General features: G+C 41.0%; 1 protein-coding gene across 1 annotated transcript in view; it reads left to right on the top strand.

Annotated features, from left to right (window-relative positions):
* Positions 1–9,719, top strand: part of LRRC43 (leucine rich repeat containing 43) — a 97,127-nt gene extending 87,408 nt beyond the window's left edge. The window contains exons 11-12 of the mRNA XM_033956000.1: positions 1,778–1,859; positions 9,400–9,719. Coding sequence (XP_033811891.1) covers positions 1,778–1,859; positions 9,400–9,533 — 216 coding nt within the window. The 3' untranslated portion in view covers positions 9,534–9,719. The remainder of the gene's footprint in view (positions 1–1,777; positions 1,860–9,399) is intronic.
* Positions 9,720–14,294: the final 4,575 nt, after the last annotated feature.

Here is a 14,294-nt window from a genome sequence, read left to right as displayed (position 1 = left end):
AAGAATATTTCAATAAATTTTGGTTTTGTAACCATTTAAAATCAAGGAGTGTTTTTGTGGGCACCCTGTATATAGCTTCAAACTTGTATTTAGAAACATAGAAACATGATGGCAGATAAAGGCCAAATGGCCTATCTAGTCTGCCCATCCACAGTAACCATTATCTCTTTCTCTCTCTGAGAGATTAAACTTGCCTATCCCAGGTCCTCTTGAATTCAGACACAGTCTCTGTTTCCACCACTTCTTCCGGGAGACTGTTCCACACATCTACCACCCTTTCCGTAAAAAAGTATTTCCTCAGATTATTCCGGAACCTATCACCTCTTAACTTCATCCAATGCCCTCTCATTGCAGAGTTTCCTTTCAAATGAAAGAGACTCGACTCATGCACATTTATATTACGTAGGTATTTAAACGTCTCTATCACATCTTCTCTCTCCCGCCTTTCCTCCAAAGTATGTTCAGATTGAGATCTTTAAGTCTGTCCCCATACACCTTATCACGAAGACCACACACCATTTTAGTAGCCTACCTCTGGACCGACTCCATCCTTTTTATATCTTTTTGAAGGTGCAGCCTTCAGAATTGTACACAATATTCTAAATGAGGTCTCACCAGAGTCTTATATACAGACATCAATACCAGGCTCCTTTTTCCTACTGGCCATTCACAGTATTAATAGAGTATAGGGACCTTCAGATGATCAAAGTATTTCAGATCCAAGCACAGGTCAATATGGATCCATCACACATCCTCATTGGACCACATTTTTTTCTCTTTTTCAAAAATTCATAAATACTGTTTCAATACAACTCTTCACTAGCTTTTTCTTCTCATAGTGCAATATTATAAAATTTCTTATTTAAAATAAATAAAAATCATGTACTTATCTTATCAGAACATTTGGAATCATAGCATTTTCAACTCGTTCCATCACAAAAAAATCTTCAGCGTTTTCAACTCTTTTCATCGCAAAGAGCCTTTGACGTTATGTTTCACCTTTACGGCTGCATCAGGAAGGCATTTCTACATGATAACATCCAATTAGGTCCCAAGGAACTTGAGCACAATCTTCTGTTATAATGAAACTTCACTTACTTCTTTGCCACTACTCCGCTTTCTTCTGTTATATCTCAAGATGGCGTCTGATGTCAAAGACCCAGACTGTCCAATCCCCAAGCTCCAATAAGTGATGTCAGCATTTAAATAGCCAAACTTATCCAATCCCCAATCTGAAATCGGTAATGTCCAATCCAATTCCTCATTTTGCCCTCTGTAATTCAGCTTTTTCCATAATTACCAGTTACCTCCCTCCCACTGCCACTATCTATGCATTAGAGGGGTAAAGAGAAGCTGGCACCATAATATATTCCAGTTACCCCTTCATTCTCTAACTGAAACCCCCTCCCACCCCGGAAATTCAATGCTTGTACCTGGCATTATATTTCCAGGTTTAGAAGCATCAGTTGGCAAACACTTATCACCAGCAGTTGAATAGCGACCCCCCATAGATTATGTTGGGCAGATGAGTGAAACAAACACCTATTTTAATGCATTTTGAATCATCTTTTTTAGACACTGGATTTTAACATGTACTGTACCTAAATCCCCTCCCCAGGAAAGAAAATACTCTGGTTGGGATCCTCTTAAACCTTCTGACATGCCCTGAAGATGTAATGTAAATAGGACATCAAAGATAAAAGTTATTAGGGTCACACACACATGTAACCACTCCTTCCTTTTTTACGCTGTATTAAAATCTAGTTCCTTTCTTTAGGAGAATAAAGTGAAAGACAAAAAATCAAAAACTAAGAGGAAAGGCAGTGCAAAATCTGATAAATCATTGTCATCTATAAAAGGTAACATCTTGTTGCAGGATTAGGTGGAGAATAAAGTGATGTCACTCTATCAGTTTGCTCAGCTTTCCTAAAGTCTTATGGGTCAATACTTAGCCATACAAAAGAGTGGAACAATAAGCCCACAGTACCCAGACGAATAAAGGAATGGTGTAAAAATGGTAAATTCTAGCACAACTTTTTTTATAGATGTGCAATTGGTTTATATATCTTAACGCTAATATCCAATTTGTGTAATTATTTTACAATTCGATCCCACGCTGAACCTTTTATACTGATTGATTTGCATTTTCATGGTCCAAAATTTTAGATCATGAGCAGTTTTCGTATATTGAGTTCTCCAATTTTTATATATTAACATGTTTTAATTATTTCATCTTGTTCTTTTTCTAATTTTATATTCACATTTTTAATTGTAATTTTAGTGTATGTTGGTATATTGCATTTAATGTAATGTCATTTGGTTACACTTTTTAGTCCTTTATTGTCCCCTGAGGAAGGTGACGCCGTTGCCGAAAATTGCATCCTAGTCAGGACCACATTTGTTTTGCATGTCAAGGGACAGACTATTAATAAAGTATTTGTAACTTCAGGTTGGTCTTGACATCTCCAGTGCCTCTTCTTTCATTTTACTCCAAGGCTTGGTACCTTCTTTCCTGTTTTTTTGCACATATTGTAAAAGTCCCAATACAGCATAAATGAAAACCCAATAATTGGCAGTCAAACTCTAATTGTAGGCAATGTGCAAAGGAATAATAGGACCCAACATGGTCTGTGTTTCGGAGATATTAGCCTTCCTCAAGAGTCCACATATCCTGAAAACACACCAACTGTATAGCGAGCAGCCAAAGGCATCCTATTTTAATTGTCCGCAGTGGAACAAAGCACAGCTCGCTATATAACTGATGTGCTTTCAGGATGTATGGACTCCTGAAGAAGGCTAAAGTCGCTGAAACATGGCTGTCAATTATTATTGATTTTTTATTTATGCTATGTGTGGACTTTTATAATAAACAATTTTATACCATTTACTGTATTCATCTGAGTACTGAGGATTTATGTTTAAATCTTTTTTATTATTGAACAGATACAACCATAACAAATACAAAAGCACAATTCAATTGTTACAATAGTATTTATCCACCATGGAGGACTGTACTCTTATATCCTCCACAGCTACACCAAGACACCAAAACCCCCAACCAAGAATCCCTCCTTAACACCCTCCCCCCATATTTGGGTACTGTAGATTTATTGTTCCACTCTTTCGTATGGCTTTTTGGTTTGTGGAACGCTTACTTCCCCCTTCTTTTGGTTTTGTCATTACTTAGCCATGGCAGTCAGCACTGTTATAGCATTGCAATGGAATGTCTTCCTCCAATGTGCCAGAACTGCTGCCCTACTCTGCTCTTCTGTAAAGCTTTTCTGAACTAAGTTTTATGTAATTTTCTGGTTTGTGGAGGTGTAATTAGCCCCCCTCCCTTTTACAAAGCCTACTACACTGCCATATAGGTGACATCTATAGCCATAAGGGCTATTGATGTGGGAGACAGAGGTTATAGTAGGTTTTGGGGGAGTTTTGGAGAGCTCATCATACAATAAAAGGGGGTCTGATGGAATATGTACCTGGCACCCTTCATGTGAAGTTCACAGCAGTGCCCCTAAAGGTGCCCCACTGCCCTGCTAGCATGTCTGTATGGCCAGTCCATTGAGATACTGTTCCCTCCCAGATCCAAATGGGCTTGATTTGGATGTTTTGAATTTGGACATTTTTGTATTTGAAAATGGCCAAAATAGTCTTCCTTTGCTAAATATTTAAAAGTTATATTTATCACAATTGGTGTGTTTGCACAAATATATATATATATATATATATATATATATATATATATATATAAAGGATCCAGTGAAGAGATTGGCTCGTGCTATTCCTAGATGAAATACACGCAGAAGGAATGAGAGCCTGCTGATGATTCTACGTGCACAAAAAAAGTTTATATATAAAAAATAGTCAATATATAAAATGCAGAGTGGATATTTATGTATGTGGTAAAAAAAAAAAAAGTGATATTAAATTATCTACTGGGCAGCTGGTGTTGGTATATCAAAAAAGTTAAGGAATCCTAGTGCCAAGAAGTCTAAATAGGTCATTTTCAAAGAAAAAATTTGGACGTCTAGTGGTTTTGAAAATGGATGTTTCCCTGCCCCGAATTTTGAGCATCTTGCGGAAAACATCCAAAGTTGGACTTAGACACACTATTGAAATCTTATTTTAGCACATCCAAAGGTCTGGTAAAATCTAAGGTAGAAGTAAAAAAAAATATATATATATATATATATATATCTGTGGTAAAAATCATTTTAGACTTCCAGTATGTTTATGTTTATTAAAATCTTTATAAACTGCATATACAGCCAAAAAGGATCAACGCAGTTTACAATATAACTGAATCATGAAAAGAACTCCATTTAAATAGAAAAGAAAAAGAAAAGAAGAAAAAGAATAACATTTCTAATACATAATATCCTATAACATCCAAATTAATAAATGAAATTAAAAATTAATTAAGTAATACAATTTAGAAATATATAAAAACTGCAGACTGCAGTCCCAAATTCATCTCATCAATTTAAAAAGGCCACTTGAAAAAAATATGCCTTTAAACGTCTTTTGAAATTTTGAAAAGATTCTTTCTTTCTCAATTCTATAGACAAGCTGTTTCAAAATATTGGGACTAAATTTAAAAAATGTACAATTTCTAGTTGAGGCAAGGTGAACCTTTGAAATATGGGGAACAACTACTCTGTTATCGTTCAAATATCTTAATAAACGCCTAGGCGCATAGAATAACACCAAGTTAGAAAGATATAACGGTTGTAACATAGTAGATAAAGACCTGAATGGTAACAAACAATGCTCTATGTGCTAACATCAAAATCTTAAATTTGATCCTAAATTCCATTGGTAACCAGTGGAATTTCAAATATAAAGGAGTCACATGATCACGAATATGTGCATGGCCTAACAATCGAATCGCAGCATTTTGTACTGTTTGTAAGCACTTTAATTGCCCTGCTGTTATTCCTGCATATACTAAATTGCCATAATCCAATTTAGATAATACAAAAGCATGAATTAAAGTACAATCTCATTACATCGGCCCCAAGAAGGGAAGAAAATTTTAAAAACGCTTGTTAGACTATTTCTAGCAATATGGTAGAGAATGGATATACAATGTTATATCAAAGATATTATACTCCTGTACGTTTAAAAGCTATGGGCTCCTTTTACTAAGGTGCGCTAGTATTTTTAGCGCACGCTAACCCCATGCTACGCGGCTAGAACTAATGCCAGCTCAATGCTGGTGTTAGTGTCTAGCATGCGCATTGTAGCACGCGCTATTCCGCGCATTAATGCCCTAACACAGCTTAGTAAAAGGAGCCTTAAGTCTGGTAAAGGTACAGATGAATGTTGGAGAATATGTGGCGTTCAAGGCTCTTTTATCCATATTTGGTGGAATTGTCCTAAGGTACAAATTTTTGAGGAACAACTAATGATTTTTGTATCAGAGGTATTGGGTATTCAGGTGTATAAAACTAAAGAATGTTGTTTATTGAATATGGTTACATCTGAAATATTAGATCATTATATGAAATGGATTGGGCTAGTTATGACATCAGCACGAATGGTATTAGCTGCATATTAGAAAAGAAAATATATACCTTCAATTAAGATAGTACAATGTAAGATAAAATTTGTCTATAATATGTCTAAACTTATGTCTAAACTAGCTTTATAGCCTGTTACATTAACGGGTGCTAGAATATATGTGTGTGTGTCTGTCTTTATTTCTTTGTCTCTCTGTCTCCTTAGCCACTTTCTGTATTTCTGTCTTTCTTTCTTTTGGCTGTCCACCACCACCCCTTCACTGCTCCCCTTATCCAGCAGCAGCCCTTCTCCCTTTGTTTTACCTCCCCCCTGTCCATCAGCACCTCTTCCTGCTCCCCCTGTCCAGCAGGCCTCCCTTCCTTTTTTTCCCCCTCTCTTCCTGCTCCCCCTGTCCAGCATCATGCCCTTTCTCTCTCTCACAATATCTAAACAGTTTACAATACTTTTACAATGAAAAAACCAAAGCCAATGCTTAAAAGAAACAAAAAAAGTAATATTGAATAAAATAAATTATAATAAAAATGATTGGGGGTTGACAAATTGAAAAGTACTAACTGGAACAGTGGGAGAAGGGGGGACAGGGGAGTGAAAATTACATCAAGATTGAAAATTTAAAAAGGGGCGGGGAAGGAGAATACAGTAGGATGGCTTCGGTGGTTTTTACTTTTAAATTGTCTGGCCCCTTGCAGCCGCGCGGCGGCTCCTCCCGCACGGAGAGGGGAGGAGGGCCTCCCTTCCTCAGCTGGCCACGGCTTCACACCAGCGAGAGCTCATTCTTCCAGCACAGGAAAAAGAACCTTTTTGGAAGCGGGCTCCACCAACAGCCGTAGCGGCCGACATCCGCCTTGGGGGGGGGGGGGGGGCAAATCAGGGCAGTAGCCGTCCGCAAAGCAGCCTGTTTAGAGTGCTGCGGCCCTTGCTGTAGTAAGGATGTTTGTCGGGGCAGCAAGGGACTACGGGGGTTCGGGTGTGCCGGGGAGAGGAGCGAAGAAGACGCCGATGACCAGCCAGAGATATTCACGCGCATGCGCACTCCTACCTGAGGTGCCCTACATCTCATGGAAAACGGAGGCACGCAGTGGGAGTGCGCATGCGCGGCTTACGTTTTATTATATTAGATTAACTGCAATGAGAAGAAACCAATTATCCATTTTTTTAAAAATATGGTCTAAATTTAAAATCTAGGAAGAATCTACTATATTAGATTAGATCAGAATGGTTTGAATTTATAGCGATTGTGTCACCTCCTAGCCTTAGGGTGGGGGGTGGTTTGGGGTTCTTGGAGGGGGGCGATGGGGGTTGGGTTTTAATGATTTTGATAATTATAATAGGAAAGAATATGATCTTGATGAGTAATGTTATTTCTTCTTGTTAGTTATTATAATAGTGAATGGGTTGGGGATAATTTGGAAGGAAGGAAAATGTTATTATTATTATTATAGTGATGTATATGACTGCTATGATATATGATTTTGAAGCTTTGTGGTTTGAAATGCTTTAATAAAGAATATTTAAAAAACAAACAAACAATTGTTAGACAGTGGAGAAGCTGTGTGGTTGCAGCAACAGCTTGAGAAGCAGAAAAGCCAGAGTTCACATACTACTGACACTTTTTGTCTTCCTAGACAAGTTACTTAACCCTCCATTGCCTAAAGCATATGTAGACTGTAAGCTCACTGGAGCATGGCACTGACTCATGTACTCAACCAAGAATGTAAGTTGCCTTGAACTCAGATTTAGAAAAAGCAAGTACTAAATCTAAAATCCAATTCCTAATACAGTCAAACCTCGGTTTGCGAGTATTTTGCAAGACAAGCAAAACAAACCTGTAAACCTTAACTCGCAAACCGAGTGTTGGCTCGATTTGCGAGCACCCCCCTATAACCGGCATTGCTCCCCCCCCGCTCGAACTGGCACACCCCGCCCGAACAACTTAAACTTACCCCCCCCCCCCTGTCTGGCACTGGCACGCAGCCCACAGGACGTGCCAGTGCCGCTAGAAAATCTTCGTGCTTCTGCCGGCCTTGAGCATGCATCTGCGCATGCTCAAGGACTTCTAATTCTCCCTCTCGCCGAGGGAGGGGGGGTGGGAATGTATCAAAGCGAATTTCCATTATTTCCTATGGGGAAACTCGCTTTGATATACAAGTATTCTGGTTTACGAGCATGCTTCTGGAACGAATTATGCTCGTAAACCAAGGTTCCACTGTATTTGGCACTCACTGCTATCCAAAGATTGGAAAGATGTACAATACCTAACGTGACCATTTATTTTTTTCATCAAAATGGAACATCTATTAATTGTCAGTCCCGCCCCCCAATCCTACCCTAGCCCCGCCCCCAATTTCTTCCATTCATTTTTCATGTACACATAATATCTTATTAATTCATATTAGTAACCATAAAATTAAAAAACAAACAAACCACAAAGCATACTATATGCAGAGAAAATGTTAATTATCATTTATATTTGGGGGGTTTTCAAAGATGTCAAGGCAGATGACTTTAAAATAAGCAATGTCACTTCAGTATTATTCCGCAAGCAACTGAAAACCTGGCTTTTCACTAAAATGTAATTCTATCCCCCTTACTCTTCTCTTCTATATATAAGTTCATGTAAACCTTTTTTTTCCTTCTCTTCCTATATTTTAAGTTCTTGTAAACCGTGCCGAGCTCCGCTTCTGTGGAGATGATGCGGTATATAAACTTAAGGTTTAGTTTAGTTTAGTAACTATAGAAAAATAGACAAATATAGTGCAAAATATAGACAGCAGATATAAATTCTCAAAACTGACACATTTTGATCACTAAATTGAAAATAAAATCATTTTTTCTACCTTTGCTGTCTGGTGATTTCATGAGTCTCTGGTTGTGTTTCCTTCTGACTGTGCATCCTTTCTTTCTGCACTCAGGCCCAACAATTGTCCCTTTCTATTCCCTCCCTCCTTCCTTCCTATGTTCTTAGTGCCCCCATTGCCTCCTTCCTGTGTCGTCAGTGCCGCTTCCTGTGTCCTTAGTGCCCCCAGTGCCTCCTTCGTCTTTAGTGCCCCTTCCTATGTTCTTAGTGCCCCCAATGCTCCTTCCTATGTCTTTAGTGTCCCCAGATCATGTTATGATCTTGCCTCTCTCTGCTCTTCCTCAGGGTCTCACCCCTGTCTGCACCTCCCATAGTCCAGGCCTTTCTCTCTCGTCTTTCTTCTGCTTACAACTCCCCCCCCCATTCTCTGCCTCTTTCTCTCCCTCCTTCCTATGTCCCTCTCACTGCTTTCCAGCCTTTGTCCCACCCCCTCCCCGAAGCTTACCTGCCTGCCTCCTTCCTCCCTCCCTGCCGCGCCAAAGCCAGCCTCCCTCCAGCGTTGATTCAAACCACCATCCCCCGGTCCGCCACTGCTGCTTGCCACCCAGAAGCCTTCTTCCCGATGTCAATTCTGACATCGGAGAGGAAGTTCTGGGCCAGCCAATCGCTGCCTGGAACTTCCTCTACAACATCAGAATTGACATCCGGAAGGCTTCTGGGTGGCAAGCAGCAGCAGCAGACTGGGGGGGGGGTTGAATTGGCACCGGAGGGAGGCTGGTTTTGGTGCGCCAGGGAGGGAGGGGAAGTGATCGCCTGTCCCGTTGTCCCCGCGCACAGCTTTGGGATGCTGTCCCTGAAAACGAGACATTTCTGCGTCCCAAAGCTATGTGGACGACGGGACAGGGTATCTAAAAACAGGATGGCCCCATTCAAAATGGGATGTATGGTCACCTTAACAATACCTGAACTAAGTGCAAATTGTCATCATATTTAATTAAGATTGTTAGCAGTTTCAAGGCTGGTATTTAACAGCGAGACTGAAGATATTTAATGAGGGGTTTTGTTTTGCTTTTCAGGAAAACAAAAAAGCAAAGAAATTGTTGACCAAAAAGAAGTTGAAGACCAACCAACTGTTGATAATGTTCCTTTAACAGCTGTATTCCAGGTGCATCTGCTCCAGTGGATGACAGTAACAGATGCATTAAATTAATAGTGGCATAGCCATATCAATTATACAACAGTCCTGTAAATAGTTAATCTGAAAATCTAACAAAACGTTCCCAAGTTGTGCATCTCAAATTAGTATTCTTTGGTATAATGTTTAGAGGGAATGCTAGCAGTTCCATTCTGTATGCCCAAGTTCTTACATGCCAGGACTTTGCCATCAATTGTTTAAAATGCCTCTCAAAAGACTAATAGGCAGTCCAAGAATGTAAGAACTTGCTCTAATGCCTTGTGAACCCTAGAAGGGAGTGTCATTTTCACCATCATTCAGACATCAGCTCTGGTGCTGGTGTATATATGTTCTGGTAAGAGTACTGTGCAGGAGCACTCATGCACAGAAAAGCTGACATAGTCCTCAGCCATGCAATGTGGCTGGTATCAAGATGTATATACTTAAATTCAAGTTGTCAGCAGAATTGTTCTTTCAGACGTTTGTCATGATTAGCAATGTCTTTGCTTTAATGCAACCTATTGAACAAAATCCTGATCTTTATCTTCATTCATTCTTCCACCAGTCATGTCCTTTTCCCCTACCAACTCATGTTCTCCTACTGATGTTGATCTATCAAAGACTCTGGGCAAGCAGCACCTAAAATCTAGGTGCTCACTGGTTGGGCATCTGTATCCTGAGCTCTGTATCTGAGGATCTTTCTTCCGATGCCCGCATCAGTATAAATATGCAAGGATACAAAGCAATGTAGACCGAGGGAATTTATCCTAAAGCTTTCCTTGGAACCAGCCAGCTGTGCACTTGACTGATTATCCAAACTCTGCTTTAATCATCTCCATACTGAACTTGAGAAATTTTGAGTGAATATATTCTGGTTGGGTTGTGCATTCAAGGTCCTTACAAACTCCAGACCAGGGCTGCCCAAGTCCGGTCCTCGAGACTACTGGCAGGCCAGGTTTTCTGGATATCCGCAATGAACATGCATGAGAGAGATTTGCATACCAAGAAGGCAGTGCAGGCAAATCTCTTATTCATATTCATTGCGGATATCCAGAAAACCTGGCCTGCCAGTAGATCTTGAGGACCGGACTTGGGCAGCCCTGCTCCAGACCATCTTCATGCATTTTATAATAAAACCAAAGTTTGGTTTCAGTCTGTCACCTGTGAAATATGAAGATGACTTCCTAAACGTACAACACGAACAAACCAACAGACAACCTTTAGGTTTGCAAAGCTTCTGCTAATATGAATAGCAGCTTTGTGTGTACATGTGACATGGAGGCAACCTTCTGTGATCTGCTGTAATAAAAGAGGACAGGGACAGTGACAAAACTTGCGGGGACGGTACGGGGAAATTGAGTTTCTGCGGGGACAGGAACAAATTTGTCCCCGTGTCATTCTCTACCCTGAAAATAAGAAAAAACCTCCCAAACCCCAAGAAAGGAAAAAGGATAAGGGGGAGAGACAAAGGTAACCAGAACTGTACCAAAGATTAACCAATTATAACAACAAATTTTGTAAGAACAGGAGAACCCTCAGTCACACAGCCACCTACTGGGAATTCCCAGAGGAAAGGCTGTCACTGGCTTACACCCAGAAGAGTGTCAACTGTGAAACATCCCCGGGTTCTTCCGTTCATGTGAAAAATCAAGTGCACCCCAAAAGTGCAAAGTGTGAAAAAATGTAAATAAATAAATCAAAAAAACACTCTTCTGGGTGTAAGCCAGTGACAGCCTTTCCTCTGGGAATTCCCAGTAGGTGGCTGTGTGACTGAGGGTTCTCCTGTTCTTACAAAATTTGTTGTTATAACTGGTTAATCTTTGGTACAGTTCTGGTTACCTTTGTCTCTCCCCCTTATCCTTTTTCCTTTCTTGGGGTTTGGGAGGTTTTTTCTTATTTTGTGATTGTTACCTCCCTATCTTTTGGGTTCTATTTTTATTCTCTACCCTGAGGCATGTAAATCTCTTTCCTGAAGATTCATTTAGAATAGCCTGAAAGCCACACCCACTGATGGCCCTGGAAAATTGGAATACTACAGAGCTACAGCCTTCTGAAGAAATTAGAATTACAAGTTTATGCATTTAGAGTAGAGATTCTCAACCCAGTCCTTGGGACATACCTAGTCAGTTGGTTTTTAGGATATCCACGATGAATGTGCATGAGAGTTTTGCATATGATGGATAGTAGTGCATGCAAAAGTACCTCATGCGTATTTTGTGTGTCTTGAGGAGTGGGTTGAAAACTAGATAACGACATGGGGACAAATTTTTCCCTGTCCCTGCAGGAGCTCAATTTCCCCATCCCAGCCCCATGGGTTTTGTTGCTGTCCCTGTCCCATTCCTGTAAGTTCTACCTTAACTGCACAAGCCTCGAACACTTGTGATTTTAAAGTGTTTGAGGCTTGTGCAGATGAGGACTGAGCTTGTAGGAACGGCATCTAGTAGTAATCTGCATGGAGCAGTGTTGCTAAGTTATCCAGTTCCAGAAAGGAAATTTTAAGCCAGTCCTGGATTTCTAAAACCCCTATACTGATGCATTATAGGTGCTAAAACACTGATTTCAATGGGAAGAATCTGGAACTACAAATAATATACTGCTTCAGGTTGTACATGTAATTTTAAAACCAGGACTGGTCAAAATGTTTGTCCTCTGGAACATGGTAACTTGGCAGCTCTGCACAGAGAGGCAATTTCAACCCTACCACCTTAAATTGGGCAGACTGGAGTTGCTATAAACTTAAGGGTACAATATACAAAGGAGAAAACAAAGCAAATCTAGCCACTCTTCTGTAGCAATGACTTGATCATGTAGGCACCTTGGAGGGGGGTCTTCAGAGGGAAGATCTGAGATTGTGACCCAAAGTGATTGTTGATTTCTTCTTTCTCACATACTTGCCTGTTAGTTATGGTATATTGGCTTGTCGTGCCATTGGGGCTTGTGTGCACCTGAGAAGCTGAAAGCTATGCCGTCAGGGTGTCCCAAGGCGGACAGGTTTCAGTGATGTCAGACTAATGATGTACCACCCATCTGGGCAGCAGCAGATGGGCAGTGTTGGAGTCAGAGGATTGCATTTGATGCGACAACAGCAACATCATCAAATTTATACTGCGCAGGTCCAGCACTCTACTTCTATATTCTGCCATGAAAACTTGATGTTCATTAAGCCACTAGGACTCGAATGCAAGTTGATGGCACCTATATATACATATATATATATATATATATATATACAGTCAAGCCTTGGTTTGTGAGTAACACAGTTTGCAAGTGTTTTGCAAGACACTCCAGAAACTGTGACTCGCAAACCGAGCGTTGCCTCGGTAAACGAGCACTTATGCGCCGCCCGTGAGTCTCTGCCAGTTGGTGTCTACTCTTCCTTTCTCTATCTGCAGCAACTCTAGCCCAAGGCCGCGCTACCAGGACACAGAAGGCAAAGGCTGCATACATCCGCCGCTGCTGCCGATTCAAACATCGCCGGAGTCTGAGAATGTCAGTGTGGTCGCATAGATGCCTATTCTCCCACCAGCTGCAGTGAGCAGTACATCAATACACCCATTGTAAAACTAAACAAGCCAGACTAGTACAGATCAATCCTACACAGTCAATCCTAACTGAAAACCATGTCTTTCAAACACACAGAACAAAGAAAACACCTTCGCCTAATATGGAATATGTAATCACAAACTAACCACTCTCCCTTTTACAAAACTGTAATGTGGTTTTTAGCCATGGTGGTAACAGCTCAAACTCATAGAATTCTGAGCAATTACCACCATGGCTGGTGCAAAAAAAACGCTCTACAGTTTTGTAAAAGGGGGGATAAAATAGAAAAACGTAGACAAAGGTTAAATTGAACCACCAAGAAGCTGGACTCTGCATACAATGCAACACCACAGAAACAGTGATGCACCTCCCCTAAAGCAAAAAAAAAAAAAAATGTTTTTCTACATTGTCTTCTCTGGTTTCTGCTTTCCTCATAGTCTTGTCACTCTCTTCCTTTCATCCGCTGTCTACCCTCTCTCTGCCCCTTCTATATGGCATCTTCTCTCCTTGTATTCCACTTCCATCTCTCCCTTCACCCCTATTGTTCTGGCATCCATCTTCTTCCCTTCCCTCCTCCAATGCTCTGGCATCTCTCTCCTCCTCTTCCCTTCTCTCTCCCACACCCCCATGGTCTGGTATTTCACTCTCTCCTCTCCCTTCCCCACACTTCCATCAACATCTGCCCCCTTTCTTTCCCTCCAACCCAATTCCATCCAGTATCCTTCCCCTTTATGTCTCTCTCTCCTTTCCCTGCACACCAATTCCATCAGCATCTGCCCCTTTTCTCTCCCTCCACCATGCTTCTATGCTCCTCTCTCCCTCCAAACCAGCAAGGTCCCATGATGACTGCTTCTGTTGCCTCTGCCTCTGGAAGATGTAAATGACATTGGAGGGGGTGGGCCGGCAGACGCAGGGAGTCGTGGCAAAGTTCCGCAATGACTGCAACTGACGATCCACCCCTTCCAACGTCATTTACGTCTTCCAGAGGCAGAGGCGGCAAATGCAGTCATCGCGGGACCTTCCTGCACTTCAGTGCAGCTGCCGACTCTGCTTCAGAATAAGTACGGCAGCCGCACTTAGGTGCAGGTGCCATTTAGAGCAGCTCGGAAGGTTCTGGATCCAGCCGGCTGTGTACCCCCCTAGGGCTGGCACCCAGGGCGGTCTGCCACTCTATGAGAGAACAAAAAAATAATAAAAAGAATGGATAACTTGACTGATTTAGACATGTCATACAATTATAACCACAAAAATATG

This window comes from Geotrypetes seraphini, chromosome 8 (genome assembly GCF_902459505.1).
Source record: "Geotrypetes seraphini chromosome 8, aGeoSer1.1, whole genome shotgun sequence".
NCBI lineage: Eukaryota > Metazoa > Chordata > Amphibia > Gymnophiona > Dermophiidae > Geotrypetes > Geotrypetes seraphini.
This window is presented reverse-complemented; position numbering and strand designations above follow the sequence as displayed.